This window comes from Gallus gallus, chromosome Z, assembly GCF_016699485.2.
Source record: "Gallus gallus isolate bGalGal1 chromosome Z, bGalGal1.mat.broiler.GRCg7b, whole genome shotgun sequence".
Classification (NCBI taxonomy): domain Eukaryota; kingdom Metazoa; phylum Chordata; class Aves; order Galliformes; family Phasianidae; genus Gallus; species Gallus gallus.
This window is the reverse complement of record NC_052572.1, coordinates 20,941,065-20,956,619: the sequence shown is the minus strand read 5'-3', so window position 1 is coordinate 20,956,619 and position 15,555 is coordinate 20,941,065. Positions and strand designations below refer to the sequence as shown.

Genomic DNA, 15,555 nt, shown 5'->3' with positions numbered 1-15,555 from the left:
TTTCTTGACTCTGTATGTTTATAAGGCACTGACAAATCTTGTCTTATCTCCTAGAAAATCGTACTTGTAACAAGAAGCTGGAATAAGTGACTGTCTGAGGTCCTTTCCAACCTGAATTATCCTATGATCCTATGAGCATTTTATACATTTAGTTACTTGTGATACAATGTTGAAAGTACTTTGTTAGCATTTAAAAAAAATGAATACATAAATTTGTATTACATTTTTGCTACCACTTTAAAATATTGGAAATTAAGAGTTTTCCTTTATATCACATGAAATGGAATGGTCAAGTACGTTTGAAATACGTATGAAAGCAAATCCTATGCTTTCTAGTAGTTTTTATTTGTAAACAATTTATTAATGGTTAGTTTCATGACTAATATAATATAACAAGAAAAAAATATACCATTTTCTCATAGGCTACATGGAAGTGATTCAAATTCCAAGAGGTTCAGTGCACATTGAAATAAGAGAAGTGGCAGTGTCCAAGAACTACATTGGTAAGAGCATGCTTTAAATAGCAGACTGTAAATGTGTTAGTTTTGATGTGACTTGAAGGTATGGTTTTCTGGTTTGACCAAACTGTACACATAGTAGAAGGAGGAAAGGGAATTATAGTTTTTAGGCTGTGGCAGAGAGTTACAACAGTTTGTTAGGATGCATTCTCCCAAGTGGAGCTAATGGAGTGCATCATTCCTCCTTGACTAAAGTGCAAAATTGGGCCAGTCAGACTTGGAGCTGGAGTAGATGAAGATCACTAAAGTGATCTACTGCCCCACTCTGAGCTAGTGCCTTCCTCCTGAGGAAATTTCTGATTGTACTGTTTTAAAACATAATCTTATTCTTGGAACGCTTATTCAACGTCAACAATAGTTTCTTGAATACTAATGAATTAGATACTGGAAACAGGTAGCCCAGAGAAGATGTGGATGCCCCATCCCTGTAGATGTTAAAGGTCAGGTTGGTTGGGGCCCTGAGCAGTCCACAGCAGGAGGTTAGGACAATGTGATCTTTTCAGGTCCTTTCCAACCCAAGTCATTCTGTGATGATATGATACTGCCTCCATATCTTAAGACAATGTAAGATATTAATTCCACAGTATTTCTATACTGTAGTTGCAGGGACTTATTGCTATGCCTTTTTTATGGATAGGAAAATTACACACAGGAAAACATTTGTGCTTCATTAAGACCACTCAAGAAACCTGTGACAAAGCACAGAATTAAATTCAGATTAAATTAATCCAGATTATCCTCCATTTTCTTTAAGATTGTGTTAAATTTCATTTCCATTTTTTAAAATATTGAAATGTACTAATCTGTCTTCCTCAAACTCGAACATGCATTCCTCAGAGTTTATATACACTGGTTTTCATAGCCTTCAGTTCACAGTAGTGCAGGAGCATGTATTTCTTAGTCAAAAATAATGTAGAAAGCTGATTCGTTGTACAGGAAACAGATTAACACAATCAGAACCTGTTACCTTTATAGGCTTAATGGCAGCTGTCTGTGCTACTTTGTCAGTCTGTACTAATCTAAGTTTATGTGTATGATACCGATGTGTTGGGAAGGACTATAATGCATAAATGCATGTGTTAGTCTGAAGGGTAATTAATCTTTAAGATGCATTAGTTCATAAATTTATTATATTGATAATAATGGTATCTTTTACTGTTGGTTGCTTTTTTTGGTGGTTTTTTTTTGGTCTGCTCCCACAGTCATGTAATTCAGATTTTCAGTCTCCCTCCATTCTGTAGGAATAGTAACATTCACTACTTCAGGAATAAAGAGCATTTACCATTTTTTCAGCATCACACTCTCCCAGTTCAAAATATGTTGGTAAGATCGCTTGTGTATCCTGTATTGACGTTTTACACAGAGCTGATGGGAGAGGCATTGAGTGCATCCTATCACAGTTGCATTCGAAAAAGAATGTTTTGTAATATTGACATTTACACCAATATTAATGTCCTATTTAATATACAGATCACATTAAGAGACTTGGGTTTCTGATTCCGTGGCTAACTGAGAATAGAGGCTATAAAAGAGAATAAAGAAGATACTTTTAGTTACTACAGTTAAGTTTGTTGCTCCTCTAATTTATTAATGGAGAAATATGATCTGGAACTGTGCTTATGTCAGTAACCTCAGCACCAAAATTAATGAAAAATGTCAAATTTTTAGCTCAAATGGAAAATAGAGGTAACATTTGTGGTTTTTAATCTGACCACAGATCTAATAAGATAAAGTATGTTTCCAGTGTGCTTCTTATAATTTCAAGGGTGTTCCCAAGCTTCAGGACCTCTCCTCATTAGCTTGCTTCATGCCTCAGGTGCCCTAGCTGATTCCAGAGACATTCATCTCTTTCACTACTCTGCTGTGTTTATGACTTTCAAGGGAGCCATTATATGTGAATGTAAGATAATAAAGTCACAGGGACTGTTTCAATTTTTTTTGAATGTTTTTTACTGTGAACGTGGACAAGATCACTATTTTAGAATGACCAGTTTCTGGGGGAAGGAATGCTTGTAATTTGTTTGTTGAAGAGAACTATAGGAACTTGATGGCAATTTAAAAGTTTATTGTGTTAAAATGCATACTTCAAGGTATTGTTTTATAGGTGCTTCTTCAGTAGCAATGTCTACTTCACAACTCCCTCCTCATCTTTATGGAGTTCCCTCTTGTTTCAGAACAGCTGTTTTGTGGTCACACCGTGAACCAGATTAGAGAACTGATTCAGCTGAAAATAACCATTTACACATATTATTATGTTTTGTTTTATGTGCACGCTGCCAAATATGTGACCACAGTCAAAGAAATCATTTTCTCAATTTGGAAATAAAAAAATAATGAAAAAACCCCTCCCCTGTAGCTCTGATACTAGCTTCAGTGCTTTTCTGTTCCTTTCAGTTAGTAGGGTCTCAGCCTAACTGTCTATGATCCAGTTCTTTTGCAAGTCCTGGCCTTAAACTGAGGCAGCAGTTAGATATCTGCCAACCTCAGGTAGCTCAGTTAGTACCTCTGCTCTCCATGCTACCCGCCTCTGACTAATTATTTCTGCACTGGTGTCGCTCCTTGTGCTGTGGCAGTACAAGCACATGTTTCTGTGGCTGCATGAGTAATCTGTTTTTTTAAACCAATCTGTCCATAAACAATAGCAAAACTGCCTTTTTTCGGAGCTGCTGAAAAAAAAAAAAAGTATGCTTAGGAGTGGTGCTGTCTTCCATTAATTGGGTTGATTTGAGTTGACATCTTCACTTCTATTCCCCTTTGCAACAGAGTGTTGTGTTCTGATTTCCCGTGGGTTTCCTGCATTCTCACCTTCTCACAAATTTATTGATTAGTATATTAACTTGTTCCTTATTTCTCATACGCTAATAATTATGTCACTGCTTCATCATTGTCACGTAATTATATTTCTGTAAAACTATTCACAGCTGCGTGGCCTCCACCTATGTATAACAACTGACATTAAGCAAATCCATTCACAGAATGCAAATGCATTCTTCCTTTGCAGACAGGCAGGTAAAAAAAAAATAAGTATATTAACATATAATTGATAGAATAGTGTTTTGAAAAGATTAATTATGTATGAAAACAATTTTTCCCCTTTGCTTATTTATATATCTCACTTGTTCTCATTGGTATGTCTGAAGTAATAGAAGTAAGAACTTACCTCATTGTTTGCTGTTAGTAGATACCGGAAGTACTGACAAGAAAAGGTTTGGCATTAAATGTCAGAGTAAGACAGACCTTAATATATTGGTGACTCTGGGAGATCCCATGGTCCTCTTTTAATCAATCTAGATTTTGTGAAAGCAAAATGGTTGGAAATTTTAACTTAGGGAAGTCTGACCACTAACGAAATACTAATGTTCAGCTTATATGAAGTTATGAAATCATGATAGGACAAGAGGTAACAGTTATAAACTATAATAGGGTAGATTTAGGTAAGATATTCGGAATAAATTCTCCACTGTGAGAGTGGTGAGGAACTGGAACAGGTTGCCCACAGAAGCTGTGGATGCCCCATCCCTGAAGGTGTTCAAGGCCAGGCTGGATGGGGCCTTGGGCAACCTGATCTAGTGGTTGGCAAAACTTGATCATAAGTTGTCTTATAATTGTGACATGAGTTTGTAAAATCATACATAGTAAAGTTAGTGCATATTTTGTCTCAAAAAACAGCACTGCTGCTTGTGTTTCCACCCATCATTTTGCCTCAAATATTTGAAGTTAATATAAATGATGAATAAGTCTTTAATCTTCATTATTGCTTCAAGTCAAGGAGTCAGTATCTAATTAACAAAGTATCTGCCTTAAGATACAAAGTCATTTTTGTATTTAGAAAATTAATCTCATTTTACTGGTAAAATATCAAATACTAAGTCTTTGATTAGTATCTGCTTGTATAGCCTACTTGGGCAGTTAGTTAAGAAATTTGTTTTCTACAGTATTTTTATGGTTTAAAGCTGTAAATCAATAGTAATAAAATATGTTGTCAAATAAAATAACTAATATTTGATTTTGTAGTAGAAATGTCTTGGATTTATGCTCTAGGAAGGAAAACAAAAGTGTTCAAAGACAACGAAGTAAGATCTGATAGGTAACATAATTCAACCTTCCTTCTTTTTTTTTTTTTTTTTTTTTTTAATTCTGTGCAGAATGTTATATGAGATACCAGTCTCATGCTCCAACATACAAAATATTAATCAAAAGATTAGATTGATCTGTTTTTGCTGGGGGACCCAGATCTGGACACTGTACTCCAGATGGGGTCTCATGAGAGTAGAACAGAGGGACACAGTCCCCTTCCTTGCCCTGCAGGCTACCCTGCTTTTCATGCAGCCAAGGATGCAGTTGGCCTTCTAGGCTGCAATGCACACTACTGGATCTGTCCAGCTTTTCATCTGCTGGAACCCCTAAGTCCTTCCCAGCAGGGCTGCTCCTAGTGAGTTCTTCTCCCAGTCAGTACACATATCTGGGACTGTTGCAACCCAAGTGCAACACCTTGCACTTATGTAGAACAGCATGAGACATTCTGTTATGGTCTATGCAGCATCTGCAAAGTTTACTGCACACTGGAGATTATGGTGGAAAGTCTTGTCAAATTGCTTGAGAGAGATTTTGATCAAGGCTAAAGAAAAAGGTTTATGTTCAAAAAACAGTGATACAGAGCTGAAACTCGCATACTTCTACTAGATTAGTACTTTAATTTGCAATGGCTTCTCCATTATAAATGCTGCTTCCAATTTTTAGGTGGCTTGTATTTTTTTTTAAGCTCTAAAATCTGAAGAGGATGACTACTATATTAATGGTGCCTGGACTATTGACTGGCCAAGAAAGTTTGATGTTGCTGGAACAGCTTTCCATTACAAGAGGCCAACAGATGAACCAGAATCTCTGGAAGCGCTAGGCCCTACTTCGGAAAATCTCATAGTCATGGTAAAGTTATATTTAATATACATATGAAATTTGAAATATGATTTTTTGTTATCAGCAAAGATAAAACCATGAATAGAATCAAAGTAGGTCCCAGACCATGCATTTGTATTCTAATTAAGTTTCCTTACCTTTCAATACTGATATGCAGATACTGTGATGAAAAAGTGATAAAGTTATAAGAGCCCTGTGAAATATCACAGAAAATGCCCCATCTATATAAAATGTGCTACAGAAGAAATTGCAAATTGGATATGTGTGGCACTTCTGTGTACTTCTGATAGATGGAACTGTTTGATGTGTAATATGTATTTAACATTTTTCGTTCCTGGCAGGTCTGTAGTTGTCAGTTGTATTAAAATATGTTGTTTTAACATATGTTACTCTGAATATGTTATTAGAGAAAAAAAGAGAAAAGAAAAGAGATAATCCAAGACTAGTGTATGTCAGGTGGGAAGTGGGAAGTGCAGTACAATCAGTAATTAGGATAGACAAAAGCTCTTGATGATTGTTACGCTGCCATCTATATCAAATTCAGTGGTATGACTGTAGTGATACTTCTGATATTCCTTTCAAGGAACCACCAGTGTTAACTAACGTATTCAGTGAAAACTAGTCTTTTGCTGTTACAACAGTCTATTACTGTTACTATTTTTACTGCTATAAATCCCTAGAAATATAGGCAAGGAGAGGGCTGGATTCATAACTAATTGCTTGATTTCAGAGATAATTGCTACATATCTGCATAATGATGTAATTAACTTTTACTTCAAGTAATGATTCACTACCAAATTCATTTCCATGAGGGTATTAACTTATGAAGACTGGCTTTTTTAGGGTTATTATGTCAAGAATAAAAAACTGACAGAGGTTAGGTAGTTATGATGTCAAAGGGAAAAGATGGTAAAGCTCAGCTCATACAATAATACTTTTTGTATATGTCTAACAATTTCATTCAGATTCTTTTGGAAATATCTAAAAGAAGTATCGTGTGAATTACTTTTTTCCCTTTCACAAGACATAACACGTACCTAGATTAACGTCACTGTAGTTACACTCTGCTTGCCTGTTTAAATGGTATAACCAGTTGTTTTCAACTTCAGATTCTGCTACAGGAACAAAATTTGGGTATAAGGTATAAATTCAATGTTCCCATCTCTCGCACTGGCAGTGGAGACAATGAAGTTGGCTTTGCCTGGAATCATCTACCTTGGTCAGAATGTTCTGCCACTTGTGCTGGAGGTAAGGCACCAGGCAGCCAAACTACAGGATAAACTGAATTGCAAGATATTCTTTCTTACGTGATTATATAGGTAACTAATTAAAAATGTTTCTTTCAGATATAACTCAAACCTTATTTTAGAGAATGATCATTTATCTCACTGGATTTTGCTGTTTTCAAGTACATTTAACATGTCCAGATGTTTTTTGTTAAATGCAGTATATGTTGGCACAGTGTGTCTCTGTTGATGGTTCTTCTGAGATTCTCTTGAAGTTGGGATGTTTGCTTTTCACAGGAGCTTCCTTGGTAAAGTACATCAGAAGTTTTTAGTAAGGAAATTAAAAACAGAAGGCAAATAAAGCAACCGTAAATAAAGGGATATATCTGTGTGTGTTTGTACATATTCTTCACACATCCTAGTCAGCCTTCTCATCCTCCAGCCACTAAAGTTTAGGACACATACCGGCAACTTCTCTGTAGGAGATTATAAGAACTGGATTATACTTCCCAGCCCATAGCAGTATCTATTAATTGTTGCCTTTTGGCAGCAATGGGGGGTTTGTAGGTTGTCCCATGTGTTTCATCATGGGTGCCTTCTGCCCACAATTTACTGTATTCCTAATCCTCCCTCTAGTGGCCACCAATGCAATTCTTTACCTCTGTCTGGGAGAGCAGAACAGTTGGCTTTCTTCAAAGCCAACACCCTTGCTGCTGCATGGGCTGGTGAGTAGAAGTGCTGTGTGAGCAGTATCTTTCTTCTCTCTGGAGACTGAATACATCATCACCAGCATATGTTCATTTCAGAAGACACAGGAGAGAAAGTTAAATTGACCTCAGAATTTCAGCTTTCTACTGCAGTATACACTGACCATAGCAAGATCAGGAAATAGTTGTGTGTTTTTCTAAAGATCCTTTGGAGCAAAGATTTGTCCTTTTCTTTTCTTTCTGGGTACTGGAGATATTCATGTTTAGTAACATCTTGACTCATCTTTCTGATGGATCCTGCTGTGACTGTTGCTGGTTGCTTGCGGTTTAAATACAGCAGTTTGAATAGCATAGGTAAGACGGAAAGGATAGTACAAATTCTATTCTGTGTAACTAAATAGGAAATCTCAAAAGAAAGTTCAGGAAGTTGCTGAATTTCTTCATTTCATACTCAAATAGATGACAGACTGCTGTTTTAACTGATATTTTAACACTGGTGACTCTAGTCAGAAAAGGAAGATTTTAGAGTGGTTGAAGGGAGTGGTGTGGTGGGGAGGTGCGTTTCCATATATCAGTACTTTACAGGTACCACCAAATCCCACTTTTCTGATGGGTTAATGAGCCTTTTGAAGTCATGGCAAAACTCCATTGATTTATACAGAGACAGTGTTTTATCTGTGAGTCTTCTGTCATGCAGGTCATAGTGATTTCAGAGATTTGGAAGTGTACAATGGAAAGAGTAATTGGCTCGGAAGGAGTAAGCAGTTGTTTAGATAAAACTAGCTTGACATAATTAGTTTTCTTTTTATCTTTATTATTGCATATGAAATGTATGTGAATATCTGATAACTATATGCATTTATTAATCATTTGAAACTTATTTTTGAAAGATGTTCTTCAGTAGCTTATGGTGTCTAAACCAGGCTCTTTTCATTCTCTCCTTTCATTCTGCTTAGCATGAGAATATACTATGATTACTTATTTTCATTTAAATTTTTATTAGAGGAATCTATATTTCATTGTAGCTATAATTCTTGCTGAAAACCTGGGTCTGCTTTCTTCATATGTGTACCTTCTATTTCCCTCAGTTTATGAAACACCTTCTGCCATATGCCAAAAGAAGACAAAATTTTAAAAAAGAGATGAGTAGGGAAAAAATAAATGGGGATAAAAGTTTGTAGAAACAGCAGAACTGGAGAAGTTGACTAGTATAAATATGAAATGTGGGAGATCTTACAGATGAAATGACTGAATGGCTTTGTTTGTTTCAGTAGAATTCATTATGAAGTCCGTTACTGCAGTTTACTTGAATTCTGTCTTTAAAAGATTTCTTTAAATAAAAGGATAACAAAATTGTTAACAGTTGAAGAATGTACTGGATTGAATTGGACTGAAGAATTACTGAAAGAAAAAAGAATGATAATGCGTATGTGTGAGGGATACTAGTTTGGAAATTGATGTTTGTTTTATAAAGAAATTCATATAGTGCCTGTGGAACAGACCATGAATAGGTCAAAGGCATCAAAATTTTTATGCATCTGCCTCTAATTGTAGTTGGTGTATCTGAATTGTAGTCCATAGGTGTTAAAAGTTTGATCGTGCCATATTTCATCTTGATCCAGGAAAACTTGTGATGAAGTACAGACAGATACACTGTGATGTCAAGAATCTGAATTTTTGATAAAAGTTAATTTAACTTCCACCCATCTTAGAACGTGCATGTACTAATGTTTTGTCTTTTTTCTAGATGTATGTTACAAGAAATAGCTGTCTTAAGAGAATATCAAATTTGCCAGTATTTAGAAGACAAAAGATGACAAAATTAAGGATGATAGTGAAATGTTAATTTGTTTTCTGTGGCTGTTCTGTGATACAGGGAGCAGCTGAGCAGGGGCCATTTTCTGATCCTTAGGCTGTGTCTCAGACTAGCTTATATAATCACTGAATTGTTATTGTTGGAAAAAACCACAAAGATCATCTAGTCTAACCGTCAAGCCATCACCAACATACCACTAAACCACCATGTCCCTTAGTGCCACATTTGGGGTCTTGGTGGATGACAGGTTGGCCATGAGCCAGCAGTGTACCCTGGTGGCCAAGAAGGCCAGTGCGATCCTGAGGTGCATTAAAAGAACAGAGGGCCGTGAAGATGGTAAAGGGCCTGGAGCATCTCCCCTATGAGGAAAGGCTGAGCGACCCGGGTCTGTTCAGCCTTGAGAAAAGAAGACTCAGATGTGATCTTATTAATATTTGTACATAGCTTAAGCGTGGGAGTCCAATGGACATGGGCAAGCTCTTTTCAGTGATCTGTGGGGACAGGACAAGGGGAAATGGCCATAAACTGGAGCATAGGAAGTTCTGCACTAAGGTGCAAAGGAACTTCTTCACAGGGAGGGTGATGGAGCACTGGAACAGGCTGCCCGGGGAGGTTGTGGATTCTCCTTCTCTGGAGATATTCGAGATCCATCTGGATGCCTACCTCTGCAGCCTGCTGTAGGGGGCTTGCTTTGTGGGGGGTTGGACTCGATGATCTCTAGAGGTCCCTTCCAATCCTTACAATTCTGTGATTCTGTGATCTATCCTTTCCATGAAAGCCTTCTGTCGCTGGATGACTGTGAAGAAGAAAGGGAGCTGGGGGTGTTGGTTGATGCTCGGCTGAACATGAGCTGACAGTGTGCCCAGGTGGCCAAGAGGGCCAATGGCCTCCTGGCCTGCATTAGAAATAGTGTGGCCAGCAGGAGCAGAGAGGTAATCATCCCCTTGTACTCAGCACTGGTGAGGCTGTACCTTGAGTATTGTGTTCAGTTTTGGGCTTGACGTGCAGAAATCAGACCCTATAGCCAGTAAGGATATAGAGCAGGCATGTGTTTATTGGTGACGCGCGTACACCCTGGTGCAAGGGGGATTGTTCCACCTAACTTGCACACTGTCGAAGAAATCGTGCTATAGATATAGGTGAAACTAATACATAATCAGTAGTTGACAGGAATTCAGATACATATTCACTACATTCCCGAGAGCCCATTAGCATACAGTCCTTCCCCCCCTTGCGCGTGCGTAGTAGGTCGTGATGATGAAGGCTCGTAGTCTTCCTCGCGAAGGCTCATAGTCTTCCTCGCTGCAAACTTCTGACCCTGAAGGGGGGGGCATCCCCCGAACTGGTTTCAGCTTGCACTTCAGAAATCTAATCACCTCCCTGCCAAATGTTTTCGAGCTGTTCTCCGGTCCTTATCTTTATGGCCTTCATTCTCCTTGTTATTCTGGACCTAGCGCCTGTGAAAGTGCTTGGAATCTCTTGTTTTCTAATACTCTCTACATAAACTATCTCTATTTGCCCCTTATGTCTGCCCTGTGAAGCTGCTTTCTCTTTTCTTGCTATGAAGCCCTTCTTTGTATACTGCAGGGACCTGATTTTGCCCTTCAGGCTCTTCACAAGAAAGACACTGAGGCCCTGGAACAAGTCCAGAGAAGGGCAATGGAACTGGTGAGGGGTCTGGAGCACAGATCTTATGAAGAGTGGCTGAGGGAGTTGGGATTGTTTAGTCTGGAGAAGAGGACGCTCAGGGGAGACCTCATTGCACTCCACAACTTCCTGAAGGGAGGCTGTGATGAAGAGGGGTTTGGCCTCTTCTCCCAGGCAACAAACAGGTCCCAAGAAAATGGCCACAAGTTGTACCAGAGGAGATTTGATCTGGATAGGTTGGATAGCTGGGCTGAAGCCAATGGGATGGGATTCAACAAGACCAAATGTCGGGTCCTGCACTTTGGCCACAATAACCCCAGGCAACACTACAGGCTTGGGGCAGAGTGGCTGGAAGACTGCGTAGAGGAAATGGACCTGGGGGTGTTGATTGATGCTAGACTGAACATGAGCCAGCAGTGTGCCCAGGTGGCCAAGAAGGCCAATGGCATCCTGGCTTGTATCAGAAATAGTGTGGCCAGCAGGAACAGGGAAGTAATTATCCCCCTGTACTCAGCACTGGTGAGGCCGCCACCTTGAGTACTGTGTCCAGTTTTGGGCCCCTCACTGTAAGAAAGACATCAAGGCCCTGGAGCGTGTCCAGAGGAGGGCAGCAAGGCTGGTGAGGGGTTTGGAGCACAGGCCTTATGAAGAGCGGCTGAAGGAGCTGGGACTGTTCAGTCTAGAGAAGAGGAGGCTCAGGGGAGACCTTATTGCTCTCTATAACTACCTGAAGGGAGGTTGTAGTGAGCTGGGGGTCAGCCTCTTCTCTGGTGTGACTAGTGATAGTCCTGGGTGATAACGTTCCCTTCCTTGTCTGCTAAAGGCAGGAGAGTCTCCTTTTGCTGTTAATATATTTGTAAAAAAATAATATATTTGTTAATATATTTGTAAAAACATTGTTTACTATCTTTAACAATGGTGGGCCAGATTAAGTTCAAGCTGGTCTTTTGTTTTTCTGATTTTCTAATCTATCTGCATATCCTAGCAGCATCCCTGTACTCTTCTTGAGTTACCTGACTCTTCTTCCAAAGGTGTTGTCTTTTCCTCCTGGAGTCTCAGCTTCCTCTTCAGCCGGATTGGTCTTCTTCCCCACTGGCTCATCTTAAGCACAGGGGGACAGCCTATATTTGCACCTTTAAGATTCTTTTTGTGTTCACTCCACACTTAAGTCTAGCTCTCTCTAAATCAGACTGACTGTATCTGAATTTCATAGCATTTGCCAGGTCCATGACTCTCAAGATATAGTTATTACTTGATATATATTTTTGGATTGAAAGTATCTAGCACAAAGACTAGAGCAGTATTTTGGCATAGTGAGGTCTAGATAGTTTTGCAGTTTTCTATATGTCCAGTCTTTATGATGTCTCTCCTTTATAGTATTTTGAAAGCAGTCCTCTGCATGCAGTGATTTCTAGGGCTACTTGTAGGCCTTGTTTTAGAGAAAGATTACTGGAGCAGTCAAGAACCATGGAGCAAGCAGAGAAGCAGTTGGTGCTTTTTTATTTATTGGCTAAAATACAGTTTTATGTCTGTGTGTGAACCTACAATCATTAATTAAATGGTAGCATGCTGGCTATTCCAGTGGACTTCTGTCTTAATGTTCATTGTTGCTGTGCTTCTGAACAGTAAAAGCACTACAATTTTTTAATACAGGACCTCTGTTCTCAAACCTGTAACCATTTTGCAGAATAGGAAAAGCATGCTGTAGAAGGAGCATGCTATAGAAGGAATTATAGGAAGAAGGAGGAGGTATTTTTTGCTTACAATGGATAAATGTGCTGGAGCTCTGGATTCCTTGTCTGCCTGACTTGTATGGCTCTCTTGTGATATTGAGCAGCTTGCAGTGTGTATTACACGCTCGCTAATTATCAGTTCATCACTATTTGGATACCTCCTTGGAATGTCTGAGCTCTGAAGCATGCCATGAAAGTCATTGCATGAAGTGTGTGTACAGAAGTATGAAAACTCCCATGAGCATCTGAAATCAATGGACTCAAAAATCTGAGTTTTACTTTGATATTTCTCGAGATTTTCCAAAAACAGGTTCTTTGGATTTACCAGGTACCTAAAAAAGCTCTTCTCTTTTACTAGATTCATGTACTCAGATGTAGAATGAGAATATTTATGTTTGTTCATTTTTATTATCTGCCTCTTAGTATCTGTTTTTAGGCTTGGGGATCTCAGATTGCAACTTTTTATACACTAGAAACATTATTTTCAGCATTGAAAATCATTTCTGATCCAGTCATTCCTCTCCAGGAACATTATGCAGAACTGAACTTCATTAATTCTCCATAATAACTCCTTTTTAGGTGTTTTTTTTTCTTTTTCTTTCTTTCTTTTTTATTTCCTTTTTTTCCCTGAAAATGCACTGATAACTGTTCTGCTTTGAGTTGAGAGTCTTGGAAGAAAATTTTTTTGTTAGCTTGTACAAGTCTTTAGTTAGCTGATACAAATTTAATCTTTCCCTCAAACTTTAACATAGCTTTGTCTTATAAGAAAAAAACCACATTGTTTAGAATATTATAAGCGGTGCTGTATTTGAAGGGAAAATACTTCTAGGTTAAAATCCATGCCTACTCAGATTGTATAATAGACTTCCTGAATGAGAGAACAAACATTGCTGTGTCACAGAGCTATCTGTTGTATCTGTTACAATTGCTTGTAGATATTTTTTATGCTTCACCTGTCTGATATAGTGCAGAGCCTTTGTAACCTGGAGTTGGACATAGACAAGATTTCAGCAAAACAATGCCAGAGAATATCAGGATGTAGTGTGCAAGTGTATCTTGACAGAAAAGAGTGGAGTAGGGGAGACCACATGGAATTTAGAAGGGCTGACCGGCTGGATAAAATGGCCGGTGGAATTCAGAAAAATCTGATGAGAGTAACAAAAGACTCTTTTAATGACTATTTTAATGATTATTGAACTGTAAACAAGAAAAGCTATTAACTAAACAAGAAAATCCAAGAAAGGGAAAACTAAAACACACAGAAATAGCAAATAAAATGAAGACTGGAAAGGGAAATAAAAAGACCTGTAATAGAAGAGGGCAAAATTTATAACTTAAAAATCAAAAAATTGTAGTTTACTCTTAAGCGTGCCTTTGCTTGTATGATATTTTGTAGCTTTCTGAGTACATGTCTATGACTTTGGCTTGATCTTTAAATATTGTTAACAAAGAAGTGTACAGCTGATGGATATAAAAATATCCAATAAGTGATGAAAAAAATCTGTATATTTTCTCTTTTGTTTACATTAAGAATAGACCACAATAAGTGTGTTCGCTCGTTTTGTTTTATTTTCTTCTATTCCATTCCATTCCATTCCATTCCGTTCTGTTCCGTTCTGTTCCATGCTTAATAAAAATGTAATCATAAATGGCAGTGTTTCTTATCTGGAATTTACCAAGTACCCAAAGTACTGATTTTGATTTTGTTTATTCTATTAGAGTTCATCTCCAGATGAATAAGATATCTTATGTACTCATTTAGAAAAACAAACAAGGAAGCAAACAAAACTTCTCTCAATGTATTATTGTAAGAAAATTGGTTGCTGTCTGGATCCTTTGCTGATGGTGACTCTTATAATACAATGCCTACTGCATTTTTCTTTCATACCCTCAGATGAATTATGAAACTACCTTTGGACAAATAAAATGTACTTGTCCTCATCAGGGAATATGTGAGTTTGGCTCTGTGATGAACATCTTGTGACCTGATGAGTGAGCTCAGAAAGTATGTCTGGGTTAACCAGCATGCAGTAGTTTTTGTGATGCAAGATTCAATATGTATTAGTACTGGTACCTTTATAATTAACATTTACAATTGCAAATCAGAGTTTTGGGGGTTGCTTTTAAAGGTAGATAGATCATCTACATGCCTGCAGTTTTAATTTAAAGTGTGTTCCGTGTAATTTAAAATTTGGCTGCTGAAAGTCATGCAGACTATTTATGAATTGAAATCTGCAAAACATCTCAATTCTCTGGAGAGTATGGTCAATAAACCACTGAAGTTTTGTTTTCTATTACAATTGCATTGACCAGTCACAAGGACATTTTATGTCTTTTAATATAAACCATAAATCTGTATATTTGAAAGTAGAGTGTTTCTGTCTAACTCCTGGTAATTATTCCTCCAGGAGTTTAAATGAACTTGTTTAGCTATGCTTTTTAGATTATTTGAAGAGAGACCATATATTCGTAGAGCAAGTAATTTAAAAATATTTTTCCAAGGCCTACAGGGCTTAACTATGTTGTAGTTGTTGTCTGGCTAAAATTGCATTTCCAGCTTTCCCATTTCTTTCTGTTGTTTTGAGTTTAGAATCTGAATTCTGTTTCGGAAATATTATTGTAAATAATACTAATTAGAAAGCAGTAATGTAACATTTCTTGTATCACAAATCACATACTATGTAGTAAGATGATGCAGAACATTTAAAAACTGAATTAACGTATTTGCCTGGCATTGATTAATGCTTCACCATGTGAATGAATAGTGATAAATACGTATGAGTGATACGCTACCTGACAACTGTTCAGTAAATAACTTGGCTGATTGCTTTTTCCTTTTCTTTTTTTTAAACTATGCATAATGATACTTTGTCTTCATAGTGCTTCAGAATACCTTCTTGTTCCAATGTCCTCAGAAATAAGTTTATTGAGGCTGCCAGTTTTTAGCCAGAGCTGGAAGGAAATGTGCCAGTAGGAAATCTAGTGAAGTCA

At 37.7% G+C, this 15,555-nt stretch overlaps 1 protein-coding gene across 4 annotated transcripts in view; it reads left to right on the top strand.

Annotated features, from left to right (window-relative positions):
- ADAMTS6 (ADAM metallopeptidase with thrombospondin type 1 motif 6) overlaps positions 1–15,555 on the top strand; it is a 159,417-nt gene that overhangs the window by 119,514 nt on the left and 24,348 nt on the right. For all 4 annotated transcript variants that reach the window (XM_046905563.1, XM_025144948.3, XM_424749.8 and 1 more), the window contains exons 18-20: positions 423–503; positions 5,281–5,444; positions 6,545–6,683. In XM_046905563.1, the coding sequence (XP_046761519.1) occupies positions 423–503; positions 5,281–5,444; positions 6,545–6,683 (384 nt within the window). The remainder of the gene's footprint in view (positions 1–422; positions 504–5,280; positions 5,445–6,544; positions 6,684–15,555) is intronic.